The following is a 17,433-nucleotide window of genomic DNA, read 5'->3' on the forward strand; positions in this document are numbered from 1 at the left end:
AACTTAAGCAGAGCACACACATTCCTCTGTTCGAGACAAACCTGTCCTGCCAACCTCAGTTTGGAATGTGTTAATAACACTGTACAGTGGAATCTTATAACTTTTCTCATATAGTGTTGTCACACACATTTTATCAGGACAATGACTGGCAAATTATGAGTTTTCAAATGGTACCTCACAAGGCATACTTTTCATAATGATTATTATGATAGTGATATGTGAGGTGTGGACACACATACATTTTGTCATGCTGTCCCACCCCAGTATTATGGCTAAATGGCAAGGTATGATATGTTGTTTCAGCCACAAAGTTACCCTTTATAAAATGGAAATACTTCCCAAGCGAAGTCAATAGAAAGGACCATGTACTGTAGCAAATAAAATGTAATATGGAAGTTAAGGGAAAAGAAGGGTTTTGAAGAGCAAATAGACAAAAATATAAAAAGTAACAAAATAGAGGGCTGTGTGGGATCTGGATTTTTTTTTTTTCCCTGTTCCGGAGCAGAGCAAAACAAAATTTTGAAATCTCGTGCAAAACAAAATTCTGAAAATAACAATCACAGAACCCTGGTTTGGCTCAGTTGAAGTGTTTTGTTTAGAAAGTAAAATATAGAATAAATCAAACTCATCTTGAAATAAAAATTGAAACATTGTTTTGCATAATTTATAAAAACATTGTCAGGGTTTTTTTTAAAGAAAATTTTGTTGAAAGAGGCACATTTTCTGATCCACTCTAATAACATACTGTAAGTGCATCACAAGATGGAAGCCTATGTGAAAGAATGGGTGACTCCATTGCACTACCAGGGAGTGATTTATTTGTGTAATAATATTGAAGTGAAGCAGCATAATTTCTTTGTATCTATCTTTACCACAAAAGACAGGAAGGAAATAGCTATCCCTGATTTTCCTTTTTTTCAGGTAAGTGTTGTCAGAGATTGACATGTCAAAAGAGGAGGTGCCTTAATAAAAGAAAACAAAAGATCAGGTGTATAAATGGGGTCTTGGATGAGGAATACGAAGCAGTGAGCCTGCCTGCAGTATTTAGTAAATTGACTGAAAAAACAGTTAAGATGAACAAAACAATAAGTATAAACCAGCATGAAAATTATGCATCTATGAGCGTTCTTTGAGCATGTGAACCAAATAATAGATAAAGGGATCCTAGTTGACATTGATTTGGACTTTGAAAAAACCTTTCACAAAGTCCCTCATGAGGCTAAAAAGGAAAACCAAGCAGGCCTGGGAGAGAGGCAAACTACTCTGAGGGATTAAAACTGGCTAACAGACAGAAAATGAAGAGTAGAAATAGCTGATCAATTTTAAGTATGGCAGAGGGTAACAGTGGGGTGTCCACAGGATTGATATTCGAATCGGTGTTCAATATGTTAATGATTTGGAAAGGGAAGTGAATAGTGAGGTCAGACTTTTGTGGATTGCACAAAACTATTTAAGTCAAGATATGAAAAGAATCCTATGATATGAAAAGGACCGAACAAAGCTAGGTAAATACTGATGATGTGTGGTGACTGATTACCTCGCATTAGTCAACAATGAACTTCATGTGTATATGGGAGGGAATAATTTGAACTACTCATTCACATTATTGGATTCTAAATCAAAGTTCATCGCTGTGGAAAAAAAAGCAGTTTATCATTGTGGACAACTCAATGAAAACCTCTACTCTTTTGGTTTCCATTGCATATTGATTACTCATCATGCTAAGATTTATAAAGAGGGGGGAGAAAATAGTGGAAAATATTATTCCATTATAAAACGTGATGATTTTCCCATATCATGAATGCTGTGCTAAATTCTCTAAAATAATTATATCAAAGGTGGTAGAGCTCCAGAGATAAGCAGGTGATTAGTCATAAAAAAACTTCCAAAGGGGAGAGTGACTAGATTAGGACTGCTTAAAGAGACAAGTAGGAAGAAACATAAGACTTAACAGTGGTTCTCAAACTTTTGTACAGTGACCCCTTTCACATAGCAAGCCTCTGAGTGTGACCCTCCTTATATATTAAAAACCCTTGTTGGTATATTTAACACCATTATAAATGCTGGAGGCAAAGCGGGGCTTAGGGTGGAGGCTTGCAGCTCATGACCCCCCATGTGACCTCTTGAGGGGTACTGACCTCCAGTTTGAGAACCGCTGACTTAAAACAAAAAAAACCCCACAAAAACAAAATCAAAGGAATGAATGAAAATGAAGGCAGCTAAATTTAAAAAAAAAAAAGAGATTCCTTTTGAACACAATGCCTAATTAACTTGGGGAACTCATGGCCACAAAATACTTTGTGACCAAGAGCTTATCAGCATTGAATAAAGGCTTTTGTCAACATTAGGTATTATGAAATAAAAGGTATATCTTAGCCAACCACGAGCTGCCTCAGGTTAGGAAGAAATGTTCCTTTTTGGCAGAATAGTCTATAATGGTCTATTATGCAGATTTTTGTCCCTTCCTTTAAAGAGTCTGGTACTGGCCAATGTCAGCAATAGGATGCTGGGCTGTTTTGATATGGCATTTATGCTCCTACAGGCACAGAAGTAGACTTCAGCACGGCGAGGTTTAGAACGAGAGACGAAAGCTCATGCTCAAATAAATTGGTTAGTCTCTAAGGTGCCACAAGTACTCCTTTTCTTTTTGCGAATACAGACTAACACGGCTGTTACTCTGAAACCAGTTCTGTGTACATTAATCTGGACGTTTCCTATTTTTTGTTAGATTTTTTTTTAATAACGTTTTCAAATTAGACATTTGTGACTGCAAAGGATTATAGAATATCATTGCAAAAGATTACAGCAGTGAACCACAAGAAGAAGCTGTGTGTGGTTTATGGGCCCGGAAGTTGGGAGAGGCTGAGAATCCTCATTTCTGACTGTGCTGCCTCTTTATCAAACCAGTCTAGTTATGTAATTTAAGTATTATATTATTTTAGTTACTGATTAGCTACATGACATTTCTTAGCTTTTTTCATTGTTTCTGCAGTTTTGTTAATTTTGTAACTTTTGTTTACCTTACTTTCTATCATATTTACAGTGAAAATTCCCAGAATATAACTTGTCCAGGAACCGTAGTGCACGGTAGACATTTTCACCATGCTCATGCACAGATACCAGTAGTAAAAACAGCAGCCCAAAGGTAAGACTGAAGAAACCAACGTGTATATCATTCTCGTGTCATCCTCTCACACTTTCCCATCCGTGCATCTCATTTGTGGCAGTGGTTCAGAGTGCTATGTTTTTAAAAGAATTTTCATACTGTCTTGTTTTCCCACAGCTGAGATTCGTACATGGTAGTCTTCACAGTCCCGAAAACATTTTTAAAGTAAACAGGGATGTGTGACATGATAGTACTTTTTGGATCCTTTAATATCTGCCTTCATTGAATTGTGAAGGTCTCCAAAAGCTTACCTTGTTAACCTTCATTGTGAACAAACCCTTCACTTTAAAAAAAAAAAAAAAAAAAAAAAAAAGTTCATTTGACAGCATTTTGTGGAATCTAACCTTTCAACTGGAAAGTAGTTAACAGTGAAACTATTTAAAAAATAAAAAAGACGTCAAGCAATTGTAAATAATGTATAATAGAACGTCACTTAATAAACGCTCGTGTAATCAAACACTTGAATTGATAAAAATTCCAGTTTCTTCCGCCACTTGGCAACGATTCACTAGCAAATGTACTGAGATGTCATATAAGTCACATTGCTTAAAAAAATACAGCAGACTTAATAGTTCACTATGACATATAAACCTTAAAAACAACAGCCATCAAAATAACTGGAGAAATACGTGTCTTCAGTGGGACTGCTCATGAGCAAGGTTATGCATGTGTGTGTTTGCAGGAGTAGGGTCTTAAAGGATGAAAAGGGGAAGTGTAAGTAAATGCAGTTAAGTCTCCTACAAAATTATGACCTTTAAAAATCAAATATTGAATTGAACACATGCATTGTTTGTTTTTTTTTTTGTTTGTAGTAGCACCCATTGTGCGTGGGTTGAAAGCTGTTAAGAGAACAACCTTCCTAACCAATAGCTTAACCGTGTCTTTTTATTTCTCCTTCTTCCTCCTTTTTTTTTTCTTAAAGTTATGCTAACCACCAAAATCGTTTTGTTGCAGGGAAGTGTCTGAGGAATCTCAAAGGATCTGCTAGGTCTGATATTAATGGCTATCTTAATGGTCTGGGACAGCTAGTAAAAATCAAGTTAATGAAAAATGTAGATGTTAAATTAGGAAGATTTACAAACATCAGCGAAGATCAAGAGGACGACTTACATTATAAACATGAGCAGAAAATAACTAAATGAGCTTTAAGTTGAAAAAATGCAAGCTAATAATACCTCTAAAGGGAAAACATTGTATGGACCCTCACCAGAAGTTAGAAATCTGGGAAGAAATGATAGCAATAGAAAAGATGATATAGTGGACAGCAAGTGAGGCATGAATTTGCAAAGTGATAGAGGCACAAAACAAAAATATAACTTTTGGCTGCATATGCAGAGGTCTCATGTCATAGGCCTCATAGTCCCTCTGTATTTGGTCCTACTACAGAAGCAACAGGAATACTATGTTCAGGTCTGGGCTACTGAGTGCCATAAAAGATATTGACTAACTGAAGGATGTTCAAAGAAAACATCAGAAGTTAGGGTGTTTGAAAGAGTTTTGTCTTTATGAGTAAAGATGGAAAGAGCTAAATAATAGATCCTGGCTAAGGGAATAAATGGTGGGAAATAATGTAGAAATGTGTAAGATGTAAACGCTGGGAATGGTGAGGTATAGCAAGGTGTAATGAGATGAAATTAAAGGAAGATACTTAAATAGAATATTAGGGGTAAGCTTGTTAATGAGATATGTTTGACTGGCATAGTCTAAGGAAAATGGTAGAAATCCTGTTGCTTGGGACACTTAAAACTCTGTTGGACCAAAACAACCAACTATAGTAAATGTACAATAGGGAACAACCCTGTGTTGGCCAGGAGATGGGAGAAACCTATTAGGTTATCTAGTCCATCTCTAGATTCTGTAAGTACTTCAGAAAATTAAATAGTGGGGAATTGCTTTTATGAGGTCTTCCACTGGTGATATTACTGTTTGTATAATTTGTTTTAAATTAATCATGTATTGAGGTGCATGTACATACCACCTAAGTCACATCAGAAAAATGTGAACGACCTCACTCCTTATTTCCTCCGGCAGGGCTGTCCCTAGCGGGGTGTGGGGCCCGGGACATTGGTGCGGAGTTTCTATCTGCCGGGGGGAGCTCCCCCATGACTCCACCCAAGCCCTGCTGCCACTCCACCTCTGCCCCCCTCTTCCCTGCCTAGTTCTGCCCCCTCCCTCGAGTGTGCTGCACCCTCACTCCTCCCCCCAGTGTCTCTAGATGCTGCGAAACAGCTGATCAGTGATAGGCACTGGGAGGGATGGAGAGGGAGGTGGAGGAGGTGCTGATTGGCAGGGCCCACAGGAGGTGATGGGGGTAATGGGTGGGAAGGGGAAGGTTGGGAAGGGTGCTCTTCCTCGCCCCCGCTTGCCCGTCTCCCACCTCACCTCCCAGCCCACCTCCTCAGAAACCGCAGGGTGGGGTCTGGGGTAGTCACCCCGATTTGCCGTACCCTAGGGACAGCTCTGCTCTCCAATACTGGTGAGCATCCTTAAGACCACCAGGGATTCTCTATCATTGGACGTATTTAAATGAAGATTGCATGTTTTTCTAAAAGATATGCTTTAATTCAAACAGGAATTAATTCAAGGGAGTCCTACGATTGTGGTTTATAGTTCAGACTGGATCAATGTTACCTTCTGGCCTTCTAATTAGTCCACCAGTGCACACCATATATGCATTTTGTGTCTATAGCCATTTTATCTTTTTTTTTTGTTTTACAATTAATTAAAAAAACAAACACCCTTGCCCCCCCCCCCCAAAAAAAAAACAAACAACCCACCATGCTATTGAAATATGTGAATGTGTTACAGAAATATAAGAGTTAAAGAGATGCTTTAAGAAGTTCTTCTGTCCACGGTCTCTCCATTCCAGTGCTATCTTTTTTTATCTGCGAGTTTCTCAGATTTACAATGTTGCCACGTGAGTGCTTCCTTCCATAGCTGTCCTCCCTTCCCCGTCCTTATTCCTCTGTTACCCTGCAAATAATTCAGTTCACTTCTGATTGGTGTGGTTGTCGCATCAGATGTAGGTCCTTAATCACATCCCTTTTTCCATCCCATCTTGTTTTTTTTTTTTCTTTTACTCCTAACCCATGTATAACATGGCTGACTAAATGGTGTGATTAAGTAAGGTGGCCACGGAGAGTTTTTAATTTTGTGTTCCACACACTGTTCCTGCCCCCTCTTGGAGTTGTATTATTGAGGGTGGTCCTCCCTACGTAAAGTGCGCTGGCACAGGGCCTCTGTCCCCCTGGTACTAGCAAGCATGGCAGTATAGGGGTCTGCTCCCCTCTTCTCTTCTAGAGGCACAAGTGGCAGAAGGGGGCTGGTGGCGCCTCCTCCAGTAATTAACCTAGAAATCAGGGTATGTCTGTTTGTGTGGGTGGGCCAAGTCCACCTGACTCTTTTCCTGCCACATGCAGTTTTCTGTTTGGGGATGGGGCAGTGGGAGAGGGGAACCCCCAGAGCATCTGGTCTTAAAATGAGTGCTCCACTGAGAGACATGGAGCAGTTCAAAACACTCCAGCTGTTTCAGTTGTCTGCAGAAAGACAAAGATCAGTTAACACAGGTCACATTAATGAAAGCAGTTACATAATATCTACAGAAGTCAGTAGAACATTTTTTAAAGTAAACAAGGACATGTCACAGGGTGCTTTCTTGGATTCTTTAGTATCAGTCTTAATTTAATTGAGGTTTTCTAAAATATACCCTGTTAAACTTTATTGTGAAACCATCCCTAGGCATAGACCTAAAGTGCCTATACTGTAATCCTGGTCCTGATGTGACATCAAATTTCTCCTTATGCTGTCTTATGTTGCCAACTACAGACCTATAGGTTTAAGCAAAAATAGCTCATTTGTAAGTGCACCTGTGCAAAATTAATTGACACACCAGTAGATTAGCTATTTAAATAATTTGATTTTAGTGATTTTGATTTTTGATTTTTTTATGCATATCCAAAAATTATATTTCAAGTCCATTTCTTATTGGTGCTATTTGCCTTCACTTGTACTAAATAACAGGCAGATGACTGCAGGATGAAGATTGTGTGTGTGTTACAGCCAGGAAATAATGTCATACTTTCTTGAGTGTGATTGGCTCCAACATCTGCGAATAACAATGTAACCTGACTGATTTGAGTACAGTGTAACCTGTCAGCATGGATTCACTAAGGGCAAGTCATGCCTGACTAACTTAATTGCCTTCTATGATGAGATAACTGGCTCTGTGGATGAGGGGAAAGCAGTGGACGTATTATTCCTTGACTTGAGCAAAGCTTTAGATACAGTTCCCCACAGTACTCTTGCCAGCGAGTTAAAGAAGTATGGGCTGGATGAATGGACTATAAGGTGGAGAGAAAGCTGGCTAGATCATCGGGCTCAACGGGTAGTGATCAATGGCTCCATGTCTAGTTGGTAGCCAGTATCAAGTGGAGTGCTCCATGGGTCGGTCCGGGGGCCAGTTTTGTTCAGTATCTTCATTAATGATCTGGAGGATGACGTGGATTGCACCTTCAGCAAGTTTGCAGATGACACTAAACTGGGAGGAGTGGTAGACACAGTGGAGAGAAGGGGTAGGATACAGAGGGACCTAGGCTAATTGGAGGATTGGGCCAAAAGAAATCTGATGCGGTTCAACAAGGACAAGTGCAGAGTCCTGCATTTAGGATGGAAGAATCCCATACTGCTACAGGCTAGGGACCGAGTAGCTAGGCAGCAGTTCTGCAGAAAAGGACCTAGGGATTACAGTGGATGAGAAGCTGGATATGAATCAGCGCTGTGCCCTTGTTGCCAAGAAGGCTAATGACATTTTGGGCTGTATAAGTAGGAGCACTGCCAGGAGATCGAGGGACACGATCATTCCCCTCTGTTGGGCATTGGTGAGGCCTCATCTGGAGTAGTGTGTCCAGTTTTGGGCCCCACACTACAAGAAGGATATGGAAAAATTGGAAAGAGTCCCAGCGGATGGCAAAGAAAATGATTAGGGTGCTGGGGCACATGACTTATGAGGAGAGGCTGAGGGAACTGGGATTATTTAGTCTGCAGAAGGGAAGAATGAATGTGGATTCGATAGCTGCTTTCAACTACCTGAAAGGGGGTCCCAAAGAGGTTGGATTTAGACTGTTCTCAGTGGTAGCAGATGACAGAACAAGGAGTAATGGTCTCAAGTTGCAGTGGGGGAGGTTTTGGTTGTATATTAGGAAAAACTTCACTAGGAGGGTGGTGTAGCACTGGAATGCGTTACCTAGGGAGGTAGTGGAATCTCCTTCCTTTGAGGTTTTTAAGGTCAGGCTTGACAAAGCCCTGGCTGGGATGAATTAGTTTAGGATTGGTCCTGCTTTGAGCAGGGGGTTGGACTAGATGACCTCCTGGGGTCTCTTCCAACCCGGGTATTCTATGATTCTGAGATTCTATGATTTACCTTTGGCATCTAAGGCTGGAATTTTCAAAGGAGCTTTAGGGTATATCCACACTGCAAAAACAAAAAACCCTGAGGCATTGAGTCTCAGAGCCTGGGTCTGTTCACTCTGGTTTGGACTGTGGGACTAAAAATAGCAACGTTAGATATTCCAGCCTGCGTGGTGGAACCTGACATGAGGGAGGGTCTCAGAATCTGGACTGGAGCCCAAAAGGGAGCATTTACACTGCTATTTTTATCTCTGCCACCTGAGCCTAAGTTACGTCAACGTTCAGCCAGCACAGTAACTAAATCGCTTTTGCATGTCTGCATTACTCTCCTTGCATCGGAGGTGTGCATCCTCGCCAGAAGCACTTGCACCTACTTAACTGGCAGTGTGGGGAATAGTGGGGCTTCTGAAAGGCAGCAACAGTAGATATAAGCAACACAGTGTTTGCACTGACACTGCATCAGCCTAACTACATTGATATTGACTCTACACCTCTTTTGGAGTTATTAAATTGGTGTAGTGGGCGAGTTACACTGGCAGGAGTGACATTCTAGATGCTTAAAGAGTTAGGTCAACGTAAGCTGGTTGATGCAGATGATGTCTCAGACACAAGTGATCGTGACTTGATCAGAGTTACCAATGTGCAAGAAGAATAAAGTTCAGACCAGTAATACAGTAAAAGATTTGTCATCCGGCATGCTGGAGGAATAGGAGGTTAGTCAAAAATTCCAGTTAACTATGAGGTATACTTACCAATGGAATACCAATTTTCAAAGAATTTAGAATACAATAAAACGAGTAAAGTATAAAATAGTAAACAGGTACTCACCAATCCAGTAGTAGTACTGCACTGGAGAGTTGTAGGTTTCTTGAAGCACTTAAGTGTATACAGGTAAAGTTTTCTATACAGCAGGTTATCTTTTGACACTACGTATCACTATGGGCAGTGCATGGTGTACATCCAGATCACTAAAAATACACTTAACAGTAAAACTGTATTGAACATAATTTAATCGATGGTTCAGAAGGCACCTCAGGGTCATCATTATCAACAGCAATTATCATCGTAGATGTAGAAGGTGTATGAGATTGGGATGAACACCCTGGAAGCTGCTTTTTTGAATAAATCCCTAATATCAACTTGCTGACTTGTCTTCTGCCTCTTTTGCAAAAAAAATAGAATGTAGCATGTGCAACTGCATGACCTCCTGGGGCAGTATACTGGTCCCGGTTACTAGATTGAAGAGTTGTATTGGGAGATATTGGAAATGCCAGTTAATAGAGCTTTCTGGTTGATAAAGTGCTGGATAACATAGCTTTGTGTGTGTGTGTTTATCAAGGCCAATTTCACAACGCTGAAAACAATTAAGAGTCAAATCATCTGGGAGGAAGAATTTAATCAAAAAAATGTGAATGATTGGGAATCATAGAATCATAGAATATCAGGGTTGGAAGGGACCTCAGGAGGTCATCTAGTCCAACCCCCTGCTCAAAAGCAGGACCAATCTCCAATTAAATCATCCCAGCCAGGGCTTAATCACTTAAGAACACCTTATAGATGTCCAAAAAAGCCACAATCAGGAAGAAGGCTGTGCTGGTTAAACAATCAACTTGGTTTAGAGGGGAAGTGAAGACTGCTATTTAAAATAAATAAATAAATTAAATATAACCTAATGGAAGAAAAGGGAAGTTGACAGTAATGAATATGAATCAAAATTTATGAATTATAGAAAAGTGATGAGACCAAGGAGAAATCTATGGCCTGCAGAGTTAAGGGCGTCAGTGTTTTAAAAGTTATATTAGGAACAAAGACTCCTGGTGCTGGTATTAGTCCATTAGTAGATGGAAATGATCGAATTATCGATAATGCAGAAAAGGTAGATGTGTTCAGTACATATTTCTGTTCTGAATTTGGGGTGATAGTCTCCTCATATGCTCTTTCCTTGAGAAATACTAGGGGAATGAATGTTAAACACAAGCTAATAAGGACAAACATTTTTAAATCAGCCAATCCAGATAACTTTTATCCAGAGGTTTCAAAAGAGTTGGCAGAGGAGCTTACTGGATAGTTAAGGTTGTTTTCAGTAAGTTTTGAAGCAGCGGGGAAACTCCAGAAGGCATGCACATTAGCTGTCTTCCAATCTTTAAAAAATGTTGACAGGATGACATGGATAATTCATAGGGCTGTCAGCCTGATACAGATCCTGGGAAACACAGTGGAGTTGCTGATACCGGACTTGTTTAATAAAGAACTAAAGGAGGGTAATGTAATTAATGCAAATAAACGTGGTTTACTGAAAATAGATCTTGTCAAATTAATTTGTCTTTTTGGTGAGATATAACCGTTTGGGTGATAAAGATAATAGAGTTGATGTTCAATTCTTTTACTTTCTATAAGCCATTTTACTTTGTACTGCATGACATTTTGGTTAAAAGTAGAACAGTATAAAATTAACATCACAAATTATAGAAACTGGCAGACTGATAGTTCTCAATGTAATTGTAAGCAGGAAATCGTCATCAAGCGGGTGTTTTCCCAGTGGAGTCCCAAAGGGATTGGTTCTTGGCCTTACGCTATTTAATGTTTTTATCAATAACCTGGAAGAAAACAAAACTATCACTGATAAAATTTACAGATGAGACCATCATTGGGGAGTGGTAAATAATGAAGAGGATAGGTCACTGATTCAGAGTGATCTGGCTTGCTTGGAAACTGAGTGAGAGCAAACAATATAAGTATTGATATGGCTAAATATAAATGTATTATATCTAAGAACAAAGCAGGTAGGCCATGCTTACAGGATGGGGGACTCTATCCTGGGAAGCAGTGATTCTGAAGGATGATCAGATGATACATCTGGATGATCGTCTGAACATGAGTTCCCATTATGATACTGTGGACAGAAGAGCTAATGAGATCCTGGAATGTTTAAACAGGGAATCTCTAGTAGAGAAGATAAGTGATTCTGTCTCTCTATTTGGCACTGGAATGACTGCTGCTGGAATACTGTCCATTTTTGGTGCCCCAATTCAAGAAGGTTGTTAATAAATTGGAGAGGGCTCACAGAAGAGCCCTGAGACTGATTAAAGGATTAGAAAATATGCCTATAGTAATAAACGCAAGAAGCTCAATCTAGCTTAGCTAAAAGGTGATTTGATTGCAATTTGTGTATCTACATGGGGAACAAATATTTAACAATGGATTATTCACTCCAGCAGAGAAGGGTATAAAACAATTCAGTGGCTGGAAGATGAAGCTAGACAAATTCAGATTGGAAATAGATCTTTTACAGTGAGAGTGATTACCATTTGAACAGTTTGCTAGGGGTCATGGTGTATTCTTTATCACTAACAATTTTTAGATCAGAATTGGATGTTTTTCTAAAAGATAAGCTCTAAAATTTATTTTGGGGAAATTCTATGGCCTGTGTTATATGGGAGGTCAGACTAGAGTATCAGAATGGTTCCTTCTGACCTCTAGCCTCTCTTATTCTAGTTTTACCATACATGTAGCCAAATAGTATGTGCATGTGCCAGATTAAGGTCCCTTAATGTACCTTACGAAGTTTGATTCAAGTAAAATAGCATTGGGAACTTGAAAGTAAAAACCTCATGACAGCCCTACACTGTATAATTTCCTCGTAGAATTCCCTAGCATGTCATTTCTGAAGACCTATATTTTTAAATCTAGATTGTATCATAAGCAGAACTAGTTTTGTGGTTCATTTCAGCTCTGTTCTCTTGTTAATATTATTTCAAATAATGAACGCCACTGTATTTTGAACCATTCTGGCAGATTCTTCTGAGATTCAGGATTGGAATAGCATGTATATGCTACATGTCTCAACCAGATTTTATTGCATGAGCTTAATGGGGTGATTTCTTAAGGCAGTGCCTGTGTTTGATGCTTGTCTGTATTCTGGAATCAATCTCTCTCTCTCTCTCTCCCCTGAAGTGTACAAAATCAAAGTAATCTTTTATTCCTTTTTTCTTTAGGCATGTTACACTAAAAAGATATATAATAGGCAAACAAAGCATTATCTGTTGTATGCATCATATTACACATTCAGGAAGATTTCTTCTGTCCTTACATATGTGGCGTTCTGGATTCTGAGTTAATATGAAGGATTATGGAAAGTGGGTGGGACAGCATGATCACGGACAACACCCTGGTGAAAAGCTCAATAGACTCCCCATTGCTGGTGACTGAAAAGTAGGGGCGGAATTTAAAAAAAAAAAAAGAAGGGCGTGTTCTCTCAAGGCAATATCTTAGACTAGGCTTTGGGTCCCCTACCTTGCATATCAACCTTGTGTACTAAGGGTCTGACTTCCAGAAGTTTTGAGCACCTCCAGCTCCTATTAGCTTTAAATAAAACACTTCTGAAAATAAGACCATAAGGCAATAAGACAACTGCAGCTGGCCTGTGCCAACTGATTCAGGCTTGCAGGGCTTGGGCTACAGGACTGTTTAACTTGGTGATAACTTTCTGGCTTGGGCTACAGCCTGAGCTCTGGGACCCTTCCACTTTGTAGGCACCTAGAGCCTGAACATCTACACTGCAATTAAACAGCTCTTGCCTGAGCCCCATAAGCAAGAGTCAGTGGGTTTTTAATGGCAGTGTAGATTTACCCTGAGTGTCTGATATATTTAGAGCTTCTTCCTTGCCCCTGCTTTTGGATATGAGGAGAGCTGTTCTGTCACTTTCCTCTCTCAAGTATCTGGTCACATGTAGACTCTGGAAAATATGTAACTAATTTTTTTTTCACTTGTGAATATTACATTTTCTCAATCTAAATACTTATTTAAAAAAATATTTTGAATAGATAGGATTGGATTGCTGCCTAAAAATGCAAATAAATGGTAAACCTGTAGACTTTTATTTTCCGTGATAGTCCAGTGGGAAGTCCAGAGCAAAGCTCTATTTTAATTTATTCTGTCATGCAGTCTACAATGGAGTGATTTAAAGCAGATTACCAGTCTTAACTCAAATTTAATGAAATTATTTGAGATTGAACAGGGTGCATGTCAGTATAAAACTTTGCCCACTGACTTTTGCTGGTTTGAGGAATAAAGTTAATTATGTTTGTATTTACTGCTGTTAAAATGCGGTCAATATTTTTAACTTTTAATTAGAAAAGTATTGCAACATGAGTTCAAGAAGTGACCAATTGGTGGTAGTTTATATTTGATAACTATTAAAACTTGAGTGATGTGCAACAAATGTGGGGCTTTGCATCTTATGTTTTTCTCTTTTTTTCATATTTTTAAGCAATCTGGACCGAAAGGAAAGGTAAGTTTAATGTTGATGAAATGAACATGGAAATGAGCATGGAAATGAGAAATAAGTAAGTTAACTGAATGATTACCCTATCAATACTAGCTAAAGAATTATCTGTAAAATCATGGTCAGCTCTGCTGCCTGTGAGCTATTTTATGAAAAGAACATGGAATACAAACAGTACCTTTTTATATTCAGCTATAGGCACTGATTGCCTTTTTAATGTGGACAGTGTACTGGGTACATTCGCATACAGAAACATGCATATAGATATACAGAAAAAAAGATTAACTTCAGTTTTCTGTGGAAACTTGGAAGTTAATTTTAAGTGTTTTGATATTGCAGGAGAGCTATTGCTATCTGGTTTCTAACAAAGTGTTAAGCTATTTTTTAGTTTTCTAGCAATCTCGTAGCTTTGAATAGAGTTTGAATTTCATTCTAAATATAGTCATATAATTTTTATTCATTAAATATACAAATTAGAACAATTAACCAAAACAGAGCAAAGAAAGAAATCTACTATTAAAGCTGATTTGGTGCTGTTGTTTCATGTATTTGTGTGGAAACACTAAAGTTTGCCATGTCACATATTTCATGTTACTTGGAAAATGCTGGTTTCTGTTAATATTCTTTTATATAGTTTAAGTATACAAATAGATGTAAATATTTTGTTCATTTCGAATACTTTATTAAAACCAATCAGACATCTGACATCCTTTGACATCTGATGTCATTTATTCCACAAGAAAGTAATTCTTTTCTGTTACATGGCAGTATAAGCTTTATATTAAAGTTAAATTATGATTAAACTGTACATTTAATATTGAACTAAAATTGAAAATAATTTACATAACTGTTTAAAGTAGTTTTCTTTGGAAATTCAGGATTTAGTGGATTGACTGTAAATCAATGGTATAATATTGTGCTTTCTTTTACTTTCCAAAATTAAAATTTAAAGGGATGCTGACATATCAGCCTTGGCCCTCATATTTTAACCTCATAAGGAGTTTTACAACTTTTTCTTGTTTTTTAATTTTTTAAATGTTCATGATTTTTTTTTTTCAATTTTATAGTGTGTGGATTTTAAAGAATCAGTTATTATCCTGTTAGTGTTTGATTCAGGCACAGTAGGGATTGTCAGAAGAATAAATTGTGCACAAGGTCACAGCCCCTAGGTTTTTTTTTTGTTTTTTGCAAAAGTGAAACAGCAGCTTCTGTTAAATGCTACTAAGAACCACTACCAGCAACTAGGCTCCATAGACATATAAAGTTGGTAGGGGCTTTGTCTCCCCCCAGCACTGTGGAAAAAATCATGGAGCAGGCCTTGGAGAAACACAGTTCTTCCTCTCCCTTGCTCCAGGCAGGAGCTTTTCCCAGTTGTTTTTCCCCCTGTATCCAGTTCCCTTCAGGTAATGAGATTATTTTGGGGAACAAGAGACCACAGGGGAACAAGCCCTTTGAGTGTAGTGGGTCCCAGACTAAGATCATAGGGGCTCTTGGTTTGGTTCTGTGAGCCATGCTTCTTTTTCTCTATTTTCCAACAACATGGCTGCTGAGCCGTAAGCCATTTGGGGCAGAAATTCAGCCTCAGAATCTGACTTTGCAATCTACTCTCCAAAACATTAATCCCTGGTTACTCTATGTATGAGATGAAACATAGGTATGAGGGGTGACTACAACAGCAGGGACATGTCAGGCAAGACTAAAGCTTCTTGGACAGAAATTCCACACCAAAAGCATATGCTCTGAAAGCTAAAAGCCCTCCTTGACTGTTTTCTTCTGGCTGAGGTGAAACATGAAATCTGAGAGTATCCCGGAAGAACAAATCATTTAGATGGCTAGGAAGTGGCCAAGGGGCAGCATGTTCCATACCCTGCCACTGAACAGAGTGGGCTATTATTTTGCCTTCCTTGTTCCAGGGAGAGCTTGATATTCAGTCCATGTTATCCGCTATTTTCCTGTGTTGCTTCATCTCTGGATTGTTTCCCTCAAATATTGGTTATTCTCCTTCTACTTGAGGGAACAGAAATCAAAGTTCTTGTTTGTTAAATAAGTAAATAAATGGAAAATCTCAAATGAATTGAATTCCCAGTGTCTGGAACCTGTTAATAATTCTTGTGGATAAATGTGGAGCTCATAGAATTATTTTTAGGGCTCTTATTATCAAGAGAAATTTGCATATTCCTTTTTGGAACAGTTCATTGGCTACCTCCAGTGGGACCTGCAGGAAATATACTCAAAGCAGAGTGTTGTACCTGCTATTTGACATGCCCTTGATGCCACTTCAAAATTGAAGATGACTGGCTTGAGATTTATAAACTGGATTGAACAGGAAGGAGGAATTTGCCTCAGAAGTTTAAAAAAAATATATTTGTGAATGCTTTCTTTGGCAGGTCATAAGACATGTCTTTCAAGTTGTGTTTTTGTATATCAAACATTGTTTAGTTCTTAAATGGTTAGTTGAGAGCAAAACCTAAAATGGAAACCACACAGTGAAAATGTACCACCTGTTTAAAATTTTCTGCTCTACTGTGGTGGAGTCAAATCTGCTGGTGTTCAAGTATGCTGTAAGTAAACCTCCTGGTCACATGTAACCTTTGTTTTACCAGCTCTAAAAGCTTTCAGTTATTGTTTTATTATTCTCCTGTACGGCTTTTTAGGTGTGTGAGGGTTGTTTAGACTGATTTGAAGCAGTTCAAGATTTTTTTGCCATGCTCTCTGTTGTTGTTCCTCAGATGCCACTTTTCTGAGATAGATGGGAAGCCAGGCCTGAACGGAATACATTTGAGCACTTCTCAAATCTTTACACATCAGCAATAAGCTTAACACATCCTTTATTTCAGTGAAAGACAAAATAGTAAAATAAAACGCCTAATGAATAGATAGGACAGTTTTAAAAAAATTCTGTCATCATTCTGAGGTTTGCATGAGTGATATAGATCTGGAGTTGCTGGCATGCATGTAATGCAAACAAGGTTCAATAACTAATTCTGTTGATGGGACAGACGGCTACAAACATCCCCCTTGGTATCTTTGATAGGGAAAAAATGAGAGTGAGGCATGTGAATATTTGGAGCTCGAGTGTAATAAGTTCTGTTTATATTTATGAAGAAATGTATTGATTGTATTTTAGATCTTAGACCTGTTAGACTCAGCAAATTTAACTGAATTCTGCTGAGAAGATGAACCGAGAGAGGAGATTATTTTATGTTTCATCATGTTAATAACACTCCAAAACCACATGACAGGAACTTGAAAGCCCACAACAACCTGGGAGAGAAATGAAAGCCAGGACTTTTAAATTTCTTTGAGGCTGAGCTTCATTATGAAGAAACATAAGGCTGTCGTAATCAAGGGATATGTGTACACTCCAATGAAAAAAAAAAACACGGCAATAAGTCTCAGAGTTCAGGTCAACTGGCTTGAGCTGCAGGGCTAAAAAAAATAGCAGTGTAGATATTAAGGCTTGGGCTGGAGCCCGGACTCTGAGACCCTCCTCCTTGCAGAATTTTAGAGCGTGGGCTCCAGCCCAAGCCTGAATGTCTACACTGCTATTTTAAGCCCTGCAGCTCAAGCCCTGCAA

General features: G+C 38.7%; 1 protein-coding gene across 4 annotated transcripts in view; it reads left to right on the forward strand.

Moving 5' to 3' along the window:
• Positions 1 to 17,433, forward strand: part of SENP6 (SUMO specific peptidase 6) — a 166,265-nt gene that overhangs the window by 45,765 nt on the left and 103,067 nt on the right. For 3 of the 4 annotated variants that reach the window (XM_084624521.1, XM_084624523.1, XM_084624524.1), the window contains exons 5-6: positions 3,044 to 3,145; positions 13,842 to 13,862. In XM_084624521.1, coding sequence (XP_084480647.1) covers positions 3,044 to 3,145; positions 13,842 to 13,862 — 123 coding nt within the window. The remainder of the gene's footprint in view (positions 1 to 3,043; positions 3,146 to 13,841; positions 13,863 to 17,433) is intronic. The other variant, XM_084624522.1, reaches the window with a different exon arrangement.

This window comes from Lepidochelys olivacea, assembly GCF_965140295.1.
Source record: "Lepidochelys olivacea isolate rLepOli2 genome assembly, chromosome: 3".
Classification (NCBI taxonomy): Eukaryota; Metazoa; Chordata; order Testudines; family Cheloniidae; genus Lepidochelys; species Lepidochelys olivacea.